The sequence below is a fragment of the Sorghum bicolor genome, chromosome 2, assembly GCF_000003195.3.
Source record: "Sorghum bicolor cultivar BTx623 chromosome 2, Sorghum_bicolor_NCBIv3, whole genome shotgun sequence".
NCBI lineage: Eukaryota > Viridiplantae > Streptophyta > Magnoliopsida > Poales > Poaceae > Sorghum > Sorghum bicolor.
This window is the reverse complement of record NC_012871.2, coordinates 64597572-64611257: the sequence shown is the minus strand read 5'-3', so window position 1 is coordinate 64611257 and position 13686 is coordinate 64597572. Positions and strand designations below refer to the sequence as shown.

Genomic DNA, 13686 nt, shown 5'->3' with positions numbered 1-13686 from the left:
TTTTGGGACAGGGAGCGGGGTGGGGGGGTGTTTTTGACGAAAGGGGGGGTGTGTTATGTGTAAGTGTTGGAAGGTCCTTGGGTGAACTTGGGCACGGCACAGCAAGTGCAGCAGCACTGTCGGATGTGTGGAGCGGGCATCATCGTGGCCTGTTTGCAACGAGATATACGCTCGTCTAAGGTTGGTTTGTGTGAGGAGCATATAGCTCAGTGATCAGAGATGTTAGTTAGCATACATTAAAATTAAAAACAAACTACTGTTCGTCGTCTTGTTAGATCCAGGGCAGAGGTATTTGGTTTGGGATGATAAAATTTAACAGACGTAGCATTTTTGTTTTATTTGACAATTAGTGTCCAATTATGTACTAACTAGGCTCAAAAGATTTGTCTCGCAAATTATTCTTTGTTTTAGTTTTGCAAATAGTATATATATTTAGTATTTCATGCATGTGTCTAAACATTCGATGTGATGAGAGATAAAAATTATCACGTGTGGAACCAAACAGGGCCGATCGATGCATCTTCCATGCTGTGTGTCTATTTGCATAACACTATTTGCCACTTCACAATGTGTGTCGTGCTAGCTACTTAAGGGTTAAATAAGAATCACACAAGTCCATGTCCCTCTGGTCATCATCCCTAGCTAGTAGCTAGTCTTTCTTCATAGTATCTCAGCCACACCCTTCTATCATCGCTCAGTACCAGTTTTGCTCTCTTTGTCGCATCATTCACGGAAACCAGGCCATGCACGAAAAACACAAGCATCACTACAAGCTAAGGTCCATCCGGCTGCGGCATCTCCTAATGAACAGATCACAAGCCTCGTCAATCTCATCGTCCATATTGAACGCCAGACCTTCAGCCTCCCGGTTGCTCCTGATGACCTCGATGACCGATGGCTCATCATCGAGCGCACCAAGAACATCATCGACATCACCACCATCTTCCTGATGAACATCTTCCTCATCATCATTGTACTGACAGTTGTCATCGTCGAAGAGGGACGACCTTGTCCAATAATCATGGTAGCCATGACGATCATCCTCCTCGTCGAACACTGCGATCTCAAAGAGACTAAGACCAGCCTTCTTACCACCGCCGTGATCACTGCCAGCAGCGGGCTCTTTGCTCGGCGCCATTGCCTGCTTGCTTAGCACGAGAGCCCTGTCACGGTGATGATCCGCCGCCATGATCTTCTCCTGGCTCGACGACGACACGAGCGTGTGGACCTTGCGAGACATGGCGGCGACCATCGCCATCCTTCGGCGCATGGAGGCCAGGATGATGAGCTTCGTTCTTAGAGCGTCAGTCTTGCTCTTGATCGACGTCACCGCCTTCTTGAGGAGATCCGGGGCGCTCTTGCTCATCTTCATCTTCTTCGATGTGGACAAGTGGTTGGGAAGCTGCTTGTCATCAGGTAGATTTGCTACGGAATTGCTGTGCCTCATGGTTGGCATATGCACGAGAGAGATGATCGAGTAGCTAGCTAGTAGCTATTGGTGGTTTGAGACCGAGGCATGGGCCTTGCCTTGATGCCGCATGAGGGTACTTATAGCCATCAACAACCACGAGCACTAAACAGTTCAAGTTGCAATTTTGCTCGTGTCGAGGTCTAGCTTTTGGCAGCTTTACTTTAAACAAAACCAAAGGGCCTTTATTTGGTTAGCTAGCAAAAAGCATGAAAGACACATCTGAAGAAATTAAATCACTTGACACATGTGGAGGAAGCACTACACAATTAACAACTGAAGTTTGATCTTTCGAAAAAAAAAACAACTGAAGTTTGAGAATGGAAGGAAAGTAGTAAAAGTTCATTTAACTCATAGCAAGAAAAAAACATGAGGGGAGAAAGAAATAGATGGTATGCAAGCGGTGAAAGAATTCTCTTTTTTTTTAACGCAAAGCGGTGAAAGAATTCTGGTTAGGTACAAAAGAACACATGCATGTCTTAAGTGAAGGTTGGCTAGCTCCTGCGGATGACCCAATATAATATCTTCTCGGTGGACATGTATTATTAGCACAACTAGTAGCCTTGGATCGCATGGCTGCTAGCTCCCAACAAGGCCCACCATCAACCAAAGAGATCTCTTTTTCGTAGCCAAGTCGCACAAAGTTAATTGCCGGCCGGGGACGCTATCCATGGCCAATGGGGGCAGGCTGAGAGAGACCAGAGAGCCTCAAATTTCCAGCGACCCAGATCGTGCGTTCCCACGGCTCGCAATGCCGTCCTCGGCTTTTTAAATACCTGGTGCTTTTTTTGAGTTCCGAAGCTTTTGCAGCATGCAGTGCTTCCATTGTGTGTTGTATAGGCGCTTCTCTGTGCTCGCTTTTGCAGTGGTTTCGTCTTTTACCTATGCCCATGGCGTGGAGATATGCTGGTCACTCGCTGCATGTTTCGCCGCGCGACCCGGCCGGCCGGCAAGTTGCTTCGTGCTCCGTGGCAAGTTGCTGTTGCGGTGTGGTGTGTTGTGGTGTGGGGCGCTGCATGTATAGAACCGCACGTGCTCCCGGCCGTGCCCATGCTTGGGAACCAAGAATCAACATGGTCTGGCTTTCAAAGATGTGCTGCTCTAGTGTTGATTGTGATCAAATAACGACGACCACCCCGCAGCCTACTTGGATGCTGTCCCGTTCTGGGTTGCGGCGGAGCGGACGCTGGACGGCAAGGACATGGGCGAAGCCAGCTGAATCACAGACAGCCGCGCCCTCAGCTGGTGCACGGCCTAGCTACTTGCTCGGTTTAGGAGATGGTCGTGTCCCTGCCCGCCAATGCCTCGGCCAACGTGGACGGATCTCTGCTCCCAACGCTGATAGATGGTGGGAGATTCTTCCCTAGCTCGAGACACAGACATGTGGCCGCCTCGATTGAGCCTTACCCAGAGCTACTCCCACGGGCTTAAAGGATTCCTGTGGACCTTCATGACAGATGCTTCAACTGCTTTTTCTACTAGCACTGAGTAGCGACACTTCTCGGTTGCCACGGCTTTCACCACCTCGCCAAGGACTGCAGGCGGCTTAAGCATGCTGCAACGATGAAGGCGAAGGGTGACGACTGACTGCAACAACCTACTCGTGGCGAGGACCCACCCTTGGCCACCCAACATGTGCCCCACCGGTGGTCCACCGAGGTCAGATGGGGCCGTGTAGGGTGCCATGCCACGGGGGATGCCGACGGAACTCGATGACGATGGTGGCGACACCAGAGTAAGCCGGCGAGGGACACCACCTTGGGCGCGCCGCTCGACTACGACGACAACGCTGCCGCCGTTGTTGCTGCTGCACACTGCTTCCCCGAGCCAGATCTGTTGGCATTGTAGCTGTGCGCGGGGCCTCTCACGTGGGTCGACCCAATGCTAAAGGAGCCCACCGCATCGCTCGTTGCGAATTCCTCAGCAGGAGCACTAGCGCCCACGCGGATGCTTGCATGCTATGGTGGTGGCCTCTCAGGAAGTGGACGCATCGCTTGTGGACCCCTGTTCCCAACAAAGACTGCCCATTGGACGACAGACTCACCTCTGTTTGTCGCCTGTGTAGGGCACACCACCATGGGGGACAACTCGGCATCGTAGATGTGGAGACGCACACTGACCCAACACGGGCAGCCACCCCGGGAGATGTGGGAATTATGGATACCATTGATGCTATCAGCCGCACTCTTTCCCCTCAGATGACTTCTGCTGACATAGATGCCTTGAGTACTTCACTGAGCGAATCACAAAGTCTAGGCAATCACCGCCCTAGAGCTACCCGAAGTTGATACGGCCCACGCTAGAGATACATCGCCCGCGCTCCCCAAGAGGAGCAAGCAAGCGGCGCCGAGTATATCACATATCACGACGTCCAAGCGAGGTGAGCACCTTGTCTTGAGGTGTCTAGGACTAACTAGTGGAATGTCATTGTTGTCAACATCGGTCCTAAAGGCTTACAACGAAATCTACAGCAGCGGTGACCCCGGTAATATGAATGTGCTACATGAGTTTCTCCCACTAGACAGCAAAGTGGGTTCATGCAAGTAGCGCCGCCACCACTCGGCAGCCCGGGCATAAGCCTACTAGCTAGCTCCACGAGTCAGGTTGATCAATGTCCAATGTAACCATGTAACTTTAAGTACACTAGGGAGGGTCTAAGCGTCCATATACTATTCTTTTGACCACTTAGAACGTCATCTTGTATTAAACTTTTTTCTATCTTAATATAAAGATAAGCAAATCTTTTGTGTGATCGAGAAAAGAATAAATAATGGCCCGTAGAGCGTGTAAACAAAATCTATAATCAAGTGATGAACTCTTAGGCCTTGTTCAGTTCATATTTTTTTTGTTTGTTTTTCGGTACTGTGGTATTTTCGTTTTTATTTGGTAAACATTGTTCAATCATGTACTAACTAAGCTCAAAAGATTCATCTCGCGATTTACAGTCAAACTGTGTAATTAGTTTTTGTTTTATCTATATTTAATATTTTATGTATGTGATACAAAATTCGATGTGACGGAGAATCTTGAATATTTTTAGATAGTTTTTAGAAACTAAATAAGGCCCTAGTATGGGCAGGAAAAAGCAGGAGGCAGGGGCTAATTATATTAAAATGGGCGTGATGAAACACGAGTTTCGCCGCCATGGAGAAGTCACAAGATTTTTGCATGCAGCTGCTTTGTCGTCTCGCATGGCTGAGCGTGTGAAGCTGAGTGCGGTGGAGCTTTCTGGTTTCTGTCTATTTTTTGGTTGACACATCTGTTGAACCTAGCTAGCTAGCTAGCTAGCGTGCCGTAGATCATCTATCCAGCCTTCTACGCGAGAAATCGTCAGGTTGCCGGTGTGTCAAATGGACACTTGTCGCTGCTGGAACAGATATCCGCTGTCTATGGCACATATCGTTCCCTCCGTTTTAATTTTTTTAGAGCAACCCTCCGTTTAAATATGGTATAAATATATACCGTTCAAAAGTACTCTACCGTCCAATTAGATCACCTATAGTATATTTATACCATAGAGACTTGATTACAGTTAGATCACCTATGGTATAAATATGGTAGAGTACTTTTGAGCCTATAGACTCCCATGCTTTTTTTTTTAGAAACAGATTTTTCAATGCGTGGCAGGCTGGCAGCCTAACGTTGGCGCATGTGTGGAGATGGGCCGAGGCCAGTTATGATTGAGAGGGATTGCGATAATGGGCCTGGCGACCTAACGTGTGTATCCATGGGCCAGGATGAGGGAGTGACATAGGCTCGCTAATTTGCACCTCGAATTTCTGGACGACTAAAAACCGTTTATAAAAAGCAGAAAAGCCTATAATTTCAGAACGAGAAAAAAAAGTATTTGTGGAGAGTGGGATTTGAACCCACGCCCTTTCGTAACAGGCCCTTAATCTGCCAACTTAGACCGCTCGGCCATCTCCACTTCTGATATATTGAATTAAACTATTGTTTTTTAATTGTCTATTCCGAGCAGCAAGTAATATTACTGGCATACTTTAGCGCTACAAAATCAGAATGAAAATACATTGCATATGTACACGATCGATTTGTATTACTTTCATCTAATAATCTGAAAAGGCACTGGTATGCTAATCCTGTCCCCGAGTTAGCTCATGGTCCTTGGATGAAAGCGCCATGAGAGCAACCACTACAGATCTCATGGTAGGTCTCATCCTGGGCTCTTCATGCGTGCATGACTTCGCAAGGTACGCGACCTGGTGCAGAGGACACAGGTCATCAAACAGTTTAGCACATAGTGTTGTTTATCTTATGCAACAGTTGAACAAGAACTCATCGTGGAGCCCAGTTTGCCTGCATTACTGACCTTCACAACCGAGTCAATGGGATAGTCACCGCCTAGCCTTGGATCAATCAGTTCCTGAAGAGCTTCCTTAGGGTTTGGCATGCTGAGAGTCTCCTCAAACTGCAGAAAGCAACAAGTAGATTGAGAAATCAAACATATGCCCACGCACGAACACAGATCAGCCTGCTTTACATTGTGTGCATTCTTTTCCTTCTCATCAACATCTAAACATGAAAAATGCAACTCAATTTTTTACTTGACAACTGTTGTGGCCAAGGTAACTGAATGAAACAGGCTTAGAGGAATAAAAGTAAATTTAGGTACAGAGTTCAGATCACCAGGACATATAATATACTTATTGATAATTCCTGAATCCAACTGATGCAGTACCATAAATGTTGCGAACATAATATTCATCAACTTGAATAATTGTGTATTTGTAGTTGTGCACACATTCTGATTGACACTAAGAAGTACCAACTCCAAGTTTGAAATGAAATGTTACAAATTGAAAATTGATCGAAGGGATAAATTACCAGATTAGACAGGCCTTGTGCATCAGTGAATTCTGTTGATCTCACAATAGCTTCTTTGGCTGAAAGAAGTTCATACAGGACAATACCAAAAGCGTAGACATCCACTTTAGGAGAAACCTCACCATACCGAGCATACCTGTCAATCAGACAACTCTTTGGTACTAATAAAATGTAGAAGCACCAGTTGGGATTGTAAATAGTAGTCTTGTGGTGAGGCAACCACCCCTCATCAGTTCCCCTCCCAAGCAGAAGCCGCCGCCCAAGCGGGCCTTGCCCCTTGGAGCAGGCGGATTGCTGCTCTGCAGATGGACCACATCCCGGTGTCCAAGCGTGGCGAAGTACTGCTTATGAAGAAGATGGGGTTCTTGGAACCTTCAGCACCGTCTTCCTCTGCAGCCAAGTGTTCCTACGACTCCTACTTCAAGTGCGACCTATTGGCTACAGACGTTGAGGCCCTCAACGAGTTGTTCCCAGCTTGCAAGGGGATGTCCAGTGACCGAGGTCGCTGGCCTTCGGCCATGGAGCCATAGGCCACACACGTAGTTTAGGTTGATCCACTAGGGTTGTCATATTCAAAATGTAGCCCCTCCGTGGTTTCATTCAGGCCAGGAACAGCCACTCTTGTATTTTATTAAAACTTCTATCTTCTTAATACAATGATACACAATGCTCTTGTGTATTCGAGAAAAAAGACTGTGATATTATTTGAGAGTGTGCACATTCATGCGAACTGAATAAAATGAACAAGATAGTTGGTACCCTGAGTACTTACTCTGGAGGCATGTAACCAAATGTGCCAACAACTCGTAGTGATGGGAGTGACTGTGATGTAGTTCCAATTTCTGAAAGTTTTGACAGTCCAAAATCTGCAACCTGCAAGGTACCACTGGTATTGCACATAAGATGGCTAAAACATAGAAATCTTCATGAATGGTTTCAACCTTTGCTCGAAAATCTTTGTCTATCAGGATATTTGCAGACTTGATATCCCGATGAACATACACTGGAACAATGTGCTCGTGAATATACTCTAGACCCCTTGCTGAATCAAGAGCAATTTGCAGTCTACTGGTCCATGAGAGAGGTTCATAACCTACAAGAAATATATGTGCTGGATACCTTAAGGAAAGTGTAATGTGATACATTCAAATAGAAAAACTTTACCAGTCCCATGCAGATGCTGGCTTAGGTTCCCATTCTCAATAAATTCATAAACAAGGAACAAGCAACTCTCAACACAATAGCCAATCAAATGCACCTGTGGGTACCAAAGAATAATTAAAAATTATTCCAACAGGAAAAAATCTGATAGTATGTTACATATTGAAGAAATATAATCTTCTGCGAACTCTAGTCAATGTTATTATTAACTTTCTGAGGAAAGTACAGGAAAACAAAATATATATAGTAGGTTGGAAATTAAGATTAGTTCCAGATATGCCTTATCTCTGAAAAGCTAAAAATCTAAGATCACCAACCAGATTCGAGTGATGGACACGTGTCAAAACCTTCAGTTCAGCAAGGAATTCATGAGATGCCTTTGTATCCATTTTCTTTACGGCAGCTTTCTGGACACAGGAAAAAGGACGGGAAAATTATTTGTTTATGTGCAAGTCCACAAGGGGTCATAGGTATTAGTTGTCTATTGAACTGTCAAGTGCATGTGCACCAACTACATTGCCTATCCATGTTTCACACTGAGAAAAAGTTGAGCTGACCTCGCCTCTAAGCTCAGCATAATAAACAGAGCCAAAACCACCTTGCCCAATTTTGTGCTCCATACTAAAGTTGTTTGTAGCATCGGAAAGCTCTTCATATGAGAACTCTATGGATCTGTCAACCTTCATGCCCTCAGTTTGTGAAGCCTTGCCTGGAAAGACATTTAATTAAAAAACACATAACAAGTTGACAAAAACATACTATTGTGTTTGCCAACATGACACAATTTATAATTTTATATGAGCAAAAAGATAGTATGTTCCTTACTAAGTTGGACCGAATCCTCTGGAGACGAGAGTGATACGGCTTTTCTCATCTTTTGCTGCCTATAATACAGCCAGATGCCAACAATCAAAATAACAATACAGGCTATCACAATTCCTGCTACTGCTCCTCCAGAAAGGCTATTTCCTGTTCCATGTAGTAGAACGTGAGTTAATTGCCTTTGTTTCTGTCAATTGAGCAAACCATCCAACTTTGCTTGTCGATGTTTGATAGCCTTAATATAGAAGCATATCTCACAAAAGTGTAGAAGTGTGCCAGCACTGCACAAGGTGATGAACTATCAGAATTCTGAACCTGTTAATACCACGGAAATTAAAAATAATACTTGAACATACTCACCCTGATTCCATAGGGTGGTAACTACCGTCTGCATCTGAAAAAAAAAGGAATAGTAAAGCATTCCAACAGAATTAAATTGTTGCTATATGATTAAGTTGTTAAACACAAACTGTATAATTCCTTGCAAAAAGTGACCAGTCAAATAAATGAAAAAAACATAAAAAACACAATTGAAAGTTGAGTTGGACCTCTTACGTCATCAAGTAAATAGTTAACCCAATAACTATGATTAGCATATGAACCCTAGAAAATCTTTATTCATTTTCAATACATCAAGTTACTGATTTAACAACTGATAGCCAGGCCCTAGGCATCAATAAGCAGCAATCATGATAACTGAAGTTACCACACAGTAAACATTATATACCATTATACCAACGAAATGGAATATTTAAGGACTAAAATTTTTTGTGTGACCCAAGATTAGCCATTTCGTTGTCAAGTCACATGTGATCAAGCTAAACTGGATCACCAAGAACACAATGACATGATTATGCTACTCTGAGCTGTTCGCAAATTACCTAGCTACATCTACATGCCTACGTTACCAAATTGAAATTCAAGCGGGAATCCAACTGCCGATATTGCATAGGAATCAATTGTACAAACCCTTGCGCAAATCATAATTTCACACTATGAAACTAAATTGTGAATTGTACCCTCACCTTTCACTGGGATAAACACGATCCCCTTCCCGGAGGCCCCGTCCAGCCCAGGGTTAAACCTACTGAGCAGCTCCAACTGCGCAGGAGACGAGAACCCGTAGTGCTCCGCCACCGAGGAGAACGTTTCCCCTTCCCAGAGCGGATAGGTGAGGAACAGCCCGTACCGCCGCGACACCCTCTTGTCGCCGCAGGAGCAGTTCACGTTGACATCGATCTTCCCAGCGGCGGGCAGCTTACCCGCCGGGTACGCGTTGGTGGCCGCCAGCCACGAGGCGGTGGTGAGGTTGGCGAATTGCGATGCAACGTCGCCGTACGTCTCGCCGCCGCCGGAGACCGTGTAGGAGAGCGACCCAGCGAGGAAGGTGGAGGCTGGGTCGGCGGGGAGCCCGAGGCAGGAGCAAGGAAACGGGACGATGACGCGGTACCCGGTGACGATGTAGTTCGGGTCCGCGATGTCGGGGTTGTAGGGGAGCAGCTTGGTGTAGTCGGCGATGCCGAAGAGGGAGGCGATGAAGGTGAGGTTGGACTCCGCGGAGAAGTAGTAGGCGGCGAGGGCCAGCGGGCAGCCCGCACGGCAACCGTCCCCGGAAGCTGACACCGCAGGGGTAGCTCCGGTGAGGAGGACGAGGAGGAGAGGGAGCATGGCGTGGCGGTGGCCGGCTGGGAGCGGAGCCACGGCCACGGAGAGGGGACTGGGGACGACGAGTGACGCGATGGTTTTGACTCCTACAGTAGACTGTAGACAGATGGGACAATGCAGTGGGCTCGGTTGGGCCAAAACTCGCACACGCACGCGCGCCAAGGCCGAGCCCATTTATGTGGCATGGTTTGGCAAGACAATTGCTCAAGCATCTTTAGAGAACTTTTTGCTAAAAAAAACATCTTTGGAGAACTTGATCCTCAGAAAGATTATTTATGGCACTGGATTCCTTCTAAGGGGAAATCTGGTGGGATGTTAAGTGGCATCAAGCTGGAAAGGTTTTCCTTAGAAAACTTTGAAAGTGGAGAGTTTGTTATAGTTGCTAATGTGTTAGATAAAAAAAACTTAACAAAACCTAGCCTGGCTAATGTTTATGGACCTGCGCAAGATGAGTTTAGACTAGTTTGTGTGTGAACTGGCAAATATGTGTGCTAAGAGTGCGCCTTTGCTAATGGGTGGGGACCAGGGACTTCAATACTTCATACTACAGTGATGACAAGAATAAGAAATTTGTTAATAACAGATTTTTCATAGCTTTTCAATCGTATATTATATAAATATGTATGAATTAAGGGATTTGTCCCTTAAAGAGGGGTAAATGGACCTGGAGTAACAATAGAGCTGACCCTACTTTAGAAAAGGGTGTTCATCATCAAAAATTGGGAGCTACATTTCCCTTTATGCAACATAAAGAAAAAACCCTATATATGTTTCTGATCACAATTTCATTGTGTACAGTAATGATATGGAGTGCAAGTGTGCAACAGAACTAAAAAGCCTTTTTGCTTTGAGAATGCATGGGGTCAGAGCCAAAAATTCTGTTGATTATTGGTGTATCAGAATCAATGGAGTCAAGAAATTTCTTGAATGATGGGGCCAAAATATAAAGGGTCATAATAGGAAATATAAAAAGGTTGCTTCAGGAAGAATTGGGAAAAGTTGAGGAGCTGGAAGAAGAAAAAGGCTTAATAGCTAATCTGATGCAGAAAAGCTTTCATCCAAGGGGAGCTTATGAAACTTTTAGATAGCATAGCCGTGTATTTTTGGAGTCGTCTCTGTAAAAAGTCTGGCAGGTTGCATGCAAACATCTACCTCTATTAATCATTTATAGAAGCGAACATCCTAAAGAGACTGTCTTAATTGACTATTTTTTAGAGACAGTCACCTTAGGGCATCCTCCATAGTTAATCGATTTTGAAATGTCAATGAATAGAGACGGACATTTAAAAGGTGTCTCCTCTAGAAATCGTCTATTAGTGGCGCCACATTTAAGAAGCTCTCCTCAAGAAATTATTGTTGTAAAGAGATTATAATATTTTTATATAAATTTGAATGAAGATGAGATTTATTCCAGCCAGTTGTCGTGAAGATTGATGTTAACAATAACTTTGTAGTTGAAGTTTTTTATTCGAAACTGTTTGAAGTACTGAAAGATTATTTTAATTTCTTAGAAGAAGTTTAATTTTAGAATTTTTTTTAACAATCTTTGATGTTGGTATGGTCTATAATAAAGGTGTAGTTATCAATGTATACTACCACTTTGTAGTTGATTAGTTTTTTTTATTAAAAATCATTTAGAGTACTAAATATGAATAATGAAGTTTTAGTTGTTGACGTACTATAAGTTTCTAAGTTCTTTTATTTGAAATTGTTTATTCTCAAATATTCATTTTAAGTTCACATAGTTTGAGATTTGATTTTTTTTGAAATGTTTATACAATCTTGAATGGAGACATGCTCTACACTGAAGTTATAGTTTGATAAAAAAAAATTATAGTAATGCTAAAGGGTAGTATTCTATATTTATTCACAAATAAATATGCAGTACAATGACAAAGAGGTGTTAGCGCGCCCGTCTTCATAAATCGAAAATACCCACCGTTTGACCTGCCCACCTTTGATTATGCTTTTCATAGTAGTGATATCTGATCAATCAAAATTGATCTACATTTATTTTGTTGATTATTTTTCAGAGTAGGACCTTAACTACGTCAACTGATGAGTTAACCAGAGTCAGCCACAGGTCCTAGCAGCAACCAGCAATAACTCGCACATGCGTGATAAATCGAATGTTGGCAAGCTACAAAACACTTTGCATTGCAGCAAATTTTAGATTGACTGAATGATAGACGTGACATCCAAGGTGGGCAGGTCAGAGGACTGTGGCTGTCAAGCCTGCGTGAACCCATTAATCAATCAATTGATTAATCGCTGGTTCATTGAACCCTAGTACCCAACCACACATCTTGGCAAGCAAACTCTAATCAGGTGTCACGGCGCCCTACAGTCACCGGGAACGTGGTACGCTGCTATGTTCCTCGTCCCAGGATTATACGTTCACGTATCGGGAACATATGGATCAGTTTTGTTCCAATAACGAAAAAATCTTTTTCAAGTAGTGTACCACATTCTACGTATCGTGTTTCTCGTAACTACATACCAGGAACTTGGCTGTGGTCACGCCCAATGCCCATGGCACATTCTTTGATGACAGCAAAATGCTCGACCGCGCGTGCATTGACATGGTAACGAGAGCTTCTGAACCCGTGAACCGTACGATCACAAGCGCCGCGCGAGAGTGCGACGACGCCACGTGTGTCTAGCGCCCGCTGCTGCCGTGGTCTTGACCTTGACCGTCCCCTGGCGGCGGCAGGCGGTTCATCAGCGGCAGCCCGGCCGCGACGGCCCGCACGTCGACGTCGTCGCTGCTCTGGAGTATGTGCAGGTACTGCCCGAGGTCGGGGAACTCCTCCACCGTCTCCGTTGCAGACGACGACGACGACGCCGTCGTCGTCGTCGTTGGGAAGTTGAGCTTGGCCTTGGCGCCCTTGAACCTGCGCGCGGCGTCGTCGTAAGCGCGGGCGGCCTCCTCGGGCGTCGCGAAGGTGCCGAGCCACACGCGCGCCGCCTTCTCCGGGTCCCGTATCTCCGCCGCCCACTTGCCCCACGGCCGCCGCCTCACGCCCCTGTACTGTTGCGCCCGCGCCTGCAGCTCCGTCGTCGACGTCGCTCCTCCTCCTCCTCCTGCATCTGCATGCATAGAAACGCACGGGACGTGTGACGACGACGACGACGAAACACCAAACATGCATGAACGCAGAGAGAGAGAGAGAGAGAGAGAGAGAGAGAGAGACCGCGCAGTACCTTGGCGCCGCGGCCCCGGCGGAAGCGCCGCCGCCGCCGCCGTCTCGCCGCCGCGCGGTGGCTCTGTGGCGCCGCAGACGACGTGCGTGAGCGCCGCGGCCATGACGGCGACGTCGTAATCGGCGCGGGCGGCGGAGTAGCTGTGGCCGAGAAAGCCGCGGCCCCCTAGGCCTGCTGCTGGTTCCACCTTGGGCACCTCTCGGCCGTGCCGAGGAGGACTTCTAGAGCCGACGACACCTCTCTGACCATGCATGCTGCCTCGCCGTCAAAGCCCATACGTCTCCGAAGACGGAAGCAAGAAAAGGTGATAAGATAACGATGTGAAGTAGAGACTGCTGAGCACCCTATATTATATACGCAAGCAACGCAATCGTTTAAAATCACAGTGTAAACGCAAATACGTGCACACTACATCTATATCCCCGGAAGATTGTCCTGTTCTTTTTGTTTCACAAGAGCTTTTGGGGCCTTTGTTTAAGTTGCAGCTTTTCTCTTTTTAAGAAACTAGTTTTCTAACTTTT

General features: G+C 45.8%; 3 protein-coding genes across 5 annotated transcripts; all 3 read right to left on the bottom strand.

Moving 5' to 3' along the window:
• On the bottom strand, window positions 470–1514 carry LOC8058984. Its single transcript, XM_002460459.2, has one exon. It carries the CDS (start codon window positions 1454–1456, stop codon window positions 767–769), a length of 690 nt encoding a protein of 229 aa, XP_002460504.2. The 5' UTR covers window positions 1457–1514; the 3' UTR covers window positions 470–766.
• Window positions 5361–10064, bottom strand: LOC8058983 (chitin elicitor receptor kinase 1). Of its 3 annotated transcripts, none has more exons than XR_002450347.1 (11): window positions 9322–10064; window positions 8657–8690; window positions 8300–8442; window positions 8032–8183; window positions 7792–7881; window positions 7478–7571; window positions 7255–7424; window positions 7086–7179; window positions 6314–6449; window positions 5799–5897; window positions 5361–5688 (listed from the first exon to the last, which is right to left on the bottom strand). XR_002450347.1 is itself a non-coding variant. In XM_021454435.1 (11 exons), the coding sequence occupies exons 1-11, from the start codon at window positions 9962–9964 to the stop codon at window positions 5563–5565; spliced, it is 1788 nt and encodes a 595-aa protein (XP_021310110.1). In that variant the 5' UTR covers window positions 9965–10064; the 3' UTR covers window positions 5361–5562. The 3 variants fall into 3 exon arrangements, 2 of the variants coding, with proteins under 2 accessions (XP_021310110.1, XP_021310111.1); XM_021454435.1 differs by having other exon boundaries at window positions 7086–7186; XM_021454436.1 differs by having other exon boundaries at window positions 7086–7186; window positions 7255–7406.
• LOC8054804 (ethylene-responsive transcription factor RAP2-6) lies at window positions 12488–13686 on the bottom strand. The gene is made up of 2 exons (XM_002460457.2): window positions 13166–13686; window positions 12488–13051 (listed from the first exon to the last, which is right to left on the bottom strand). The coding sequence occupies exons 1-2, from the start codon at window positions 13416–13418 to the stop codon at window positions 12621–12623; spliced, it is 684 nt and encodes a 227-aa protein (XP_002460502.1). The 5' UTR covers window positions 13419–13686; the 3' UTR covers window positions 12488–12620.

What these genes read in the sequence shown, in the direction of transcription:
- LOC8058984 (XM_002460459.2), bottom strand. Translation starts at nt 1,456, where the DNA reads ATGCCAACCATGAGGCACAGCAATTCCGTAGCAAATCTACCTGATGAC.
- LOC8058983 (XM_021454435.1), bottom strand. Translation starts at nt 9,964, where the DNA reads ATGCTCCCTCTCCTCCTCGTCCTCCTCACCGGAGCTACCCCTGCGGTG. An exon ending in CGTGTTTATCCCAGTGAAAG is followed by an intron (nt 8,691 to 9,321) that starts GTGAGGGTACAA and finishes TTTTTTTTTCAG; the next exon opens with ATGCAGACGGTAGTTACCAC. An exon ending in GTGTCCATCACTCGAATCTG is followed by an intron (nt 7,572 to 7,791) that starts GTTGGTGATCTT and finishes TGGTACCCACAG; the next exon opens with GTGCATTTGATTGGCTATTG.
- LOC8054804 (XM_002460457.2), bottom strand. Translation starts at nt 13,418, where the DNA reads ATGCATGGTCAGAGAGGTGTCGTCGGCTCTAGAAGTCCTCCTCGGCAC. An exon ending in GCCGGGGCCGCGGCGCCAAG is followed by an intron (nt 13,052 to 13,165) that starts GTACTGCGCGGT and finishes CTATGCATGCAG; the next exon opens with ATGCAGGAGGAGGAGGAGGA.